This window comes from Sinocyclocheilus grahami, unplaced genomic scaffold (genome assembly GCF_001515645.1).
Source record: "Sinocyclocheilus grahami isolate Dianchi unplaced genomic scaffold, SAMN03320097.WGS_v1.1 scaffold710.1, whole genome shotgun sequence".
Lineage (NCBI taxonomy): Eukaryota > Metazoa > Chordata > Actinopteri > Cypriniformes > Cyprinidae > Sinocyclocheilus > Sinocyclocheilus grahami.
In genome coordinates this window covers 188,634-191,854 of record NW_015505889.1, presented here as the reverse complement: position 1 = coordinate 191,854, position 3,221 = coordinate 188,634, and the positions used below count along the sequence as shown (strand labels likewise).

Below are 3,221 nucleotides of genomic sequence, written 5' to 3'. Positions count from 1 at the left end.
TTTTAGTACTTCAGCTAAAACTTAGCTCTACGTTTAACTCAAAGATTTTTATTTTTTAAAACAACTGTGTATTTTTATTTATTTTGAAAATGATCCTGTTGGTACAGTGATTCCTGTGGAATGCTTTCTGACTTGTAACACAGTGAATGGCAAATGTTTCTTCAGAATTTTGTGTATTTTTTGTGTTTATGTGTGTAATCACCTTTCTGAAGCTGAAAAGATGAAAATGTGAATTTGTGATTTCAGACAGTGTCTGAGTGAAGTGTTGCTAAATTAGTCTTCTTACAACATGACAGCATTTCCACAGGAATCCAGGATGCTGACACTTATTGTAGGTATCCTTTGAAACACCTGTTGGTAAATTATCACCAAAGGGATGCTACACAGTGTAGTCTGAGTATCACCTGCAATCCACAGGTGCCCCACTATCTTTCTAGAAACATCAGAGTAGATTAATGTTTATTACCTTCTACAATGCTGATGTGTAGCTTTCCATTTTCTTTGTGCAGGCTGATGGAGAAGTGCAGTTTGGGATATAGGATGAAGCTACTTGTCGTCATGGCACCGGTTTGCTCAGATGTACAGGGCGTTTCATCTATGGAAGCTAATATGAAGTAAATTAATATAAGTAAGTTTCAACTCTGAGTAAATAAGGACTATTTTAGGGGCACAGTTTCTCATTAAAATCCTTTGGATTCCTTAAACCAGAAAAGCATTACAGACTATAGTTAGTTCTGGTCCTCCTAGGACTTTTCACTGTTTGTATGCATTAGTGGTGAGGATTGTTTAGTGACTTTTTCTGCAACTTACATCGATAAGCCAGTAGGTGGCGACAAGTAACTATCTTTTTAAAGTGAGTCATGGAATCATTGACATAACTGAATCAAGCAATAACATTGATTCATTTAGGATTAATTAATTAATGAGTGCTATTTGAAGACACACAGCCTCAAAAATAGACAATATAAGCAACAATAATGCATCTAAAATGTTCCTATGCAAGCAATCATACGTGATATCATGCTGTTGGAATGCCAACGCAGCACAACATTTAGAAAAACAGTACACATGCTGTTAAATTTTTCAAAAAAGGTCTCAAGGTTCCAAGTCTTGATCATGAATTATTATATTGTATGTAACCTTTACGTGACATGATAGAAACTGTGAGTCAGATCAATGTATGTCAACCAACAGTCATGATTATAGTAGCAGGTTTCACTACTTTAATGTGAGAGGTTAACAACTGCCTCTGTGGCACATCTGCACAGATTTTAACAGCATCAGCAAATGACACTAGTGTCTAACATGTTAATGGTGTTTAATGGCTGAAATTCCAGTTTGCATCTAATCCCTTAAGGGGTGAGATGACTAATAGTTCACAATTAGAAATTTTCAGCCCCATAAATAGTCAACTCAGAACTTCCTGAATTCAGACTGGCTGAAATTATCTGGTCTCTCCTTCTGTCTGGAATGCACAGGAAAACCGGTCACACAAACACATACGCACACACAGCCTCCCCCATTAAGTTCCATTAGATTTTAGCTGTCATTTCCTTACCTTGCTGTGGGAGGGAGAAGACCTCCTCACGTTCGGTTGCCTGGTTACAGGTGTCGAGCTCAGCAGCAGACGTGTCATTGGCAGCTCCATGTTCTTTGTAGTTTACTACCTCTTGAGAAGTGACAGAAGGTTTGGGGCGGTAGATTTGAGGAAACGTCAAAGATGCTTGAGGCTGGATGGATTCTGTGCATTTCTGCACACTGAACTAAAACATGTACATAAAGAAGAAAGAGAAATAAACATGATGATTGGTTATGAGAATAGACAGGTAAAAAAAAAAAAGTTACTTCACTCTAACCGTCAGGTATTCAACCTGCTCAGAAATTTCTTAAAATTATGATGGAATATATAGAAAACATTGATTATGCCAGGTAATATCATTCCAGTACCAATCCAGCAAATAAATAATATATTTAATTAAATTAGACTATAAGCCCAATAATAAAAAAAAAGTAATATTGGCTCAGCGTGAATGAATCATTTCCATTCCCAGAGGAACTAAAGCTCAAAAAGTAATCAATTCCATTCTTTCTTTCATATTCAAACCTTATATTACACAGACATATTCTGTACTCTGCATTAATTTTAACCACCTTGACATGAGACAGGGGCATTTCACCTAGGGGCTTTCTTATGGCTGTATGTTTCATTGAGGTTTTGAAGTGTAGAGTCTGAAAAAAACAGGAAAGCATGAATGAAAAAAATAAATTCCAGAGCACTCCATTTCCCTCAGGTGGGCAGTTATCATGCTGAAATAGAGTGCACAGAGAAAGGAGCGAGAGAGGATATTCTTATACACCTCTCATCTTCCTCCGCCCCCCTCTTTATTAATAATAAATACTGGTGCAGTGAGACAGTGCCTGCCTACTTTAAAATCCAAAATGAGATTGACCTTAACGCTAAATATATACTGTATACTGATACACATGCACACACAATCACATAATTCTCTAGATACAGACACAGCTCTGTCTTCATTGTGGTGGTTTTTAGACAAAATCAGCAAATTAACTATAATCAGTTTTCGCTCATGTCTGCCTCAGATTACATTTTAATTGGGCATATCAAAGGAGGCTGAAAGATTGAAAAGGGGGGAAATCTACGCTTTCACAATCAGTGCCATCTCGTTCATAAATGGAGAGAATGATTGTGGGATTGTTGATTTTACAGATTCCAGTCATGAAAATTTAATTTACTGTATAACACGGAAAGTCACAGAATTTGGCAAAATTTGGATGAATAAATCAAATGGTAGGGCTGTGCACTTAATCACATTGTGATGTGGACAAGTGTCTGTGAATATTAAACCACAAAAAGTCTGCTATTTAAATATGTCTGTATATTGTGTGACGTCTCTTTTTTATATTTTCCTATTGCTCTTCCTTCAGCAAACACATATTATTGTCTGTAAGCGATTATTCTTGACTGCATAAATAAACAAATATATTAATAAACAAAGACTATGAAAGGAAGTGTGTGTGTGGAGGGGTCGGTTTTTGCTAACATCATGACGACCAAAGTGTCCCCAAAAGGACAGTAAAATCTGAAATCGTGTACATTGTGAGCCAATGGTCCCTATGAGAAAAACAGCTTAATAAACATAAAAAAAACATAAATGTTAAACTGCAAAAATGTTTTTTCACTGTGTGTGTGTGTGTGTGTG

The 3,221-nt window shown here is 36.4% G+C and overlaps 1 protein-coding gene across 1 annotated transcript in view; it reads right to left on the bottom strand.

The window, feature by feature from the left end:
* Window positions 1-3,221, bottom strand: part of LOC107560089 (synaptotagmin-13-like) — an 11,004-nt gene that overhangs the window by 6,327 nt on the left and 1,456 nt on the right. The window contains exons 2-4 of the mRNA XM_016244140.1: window positions 2,152-2,229; window positions 1,559-1,763; window positions 467-604 (exon numbers count right to left, since the gene is read on the bottom strand). Coding sequence (XP_016099626.1) covers window positions 467-604; window positions 1,559-1,763; window positions 2,152-2,229 — 421 coding nt within the window. The remainder of the gene's footprint in view (window positions 1-466; window positions 605-1,558; window positions 1,764-2,151; window positions 2,230-3,221) is intronic.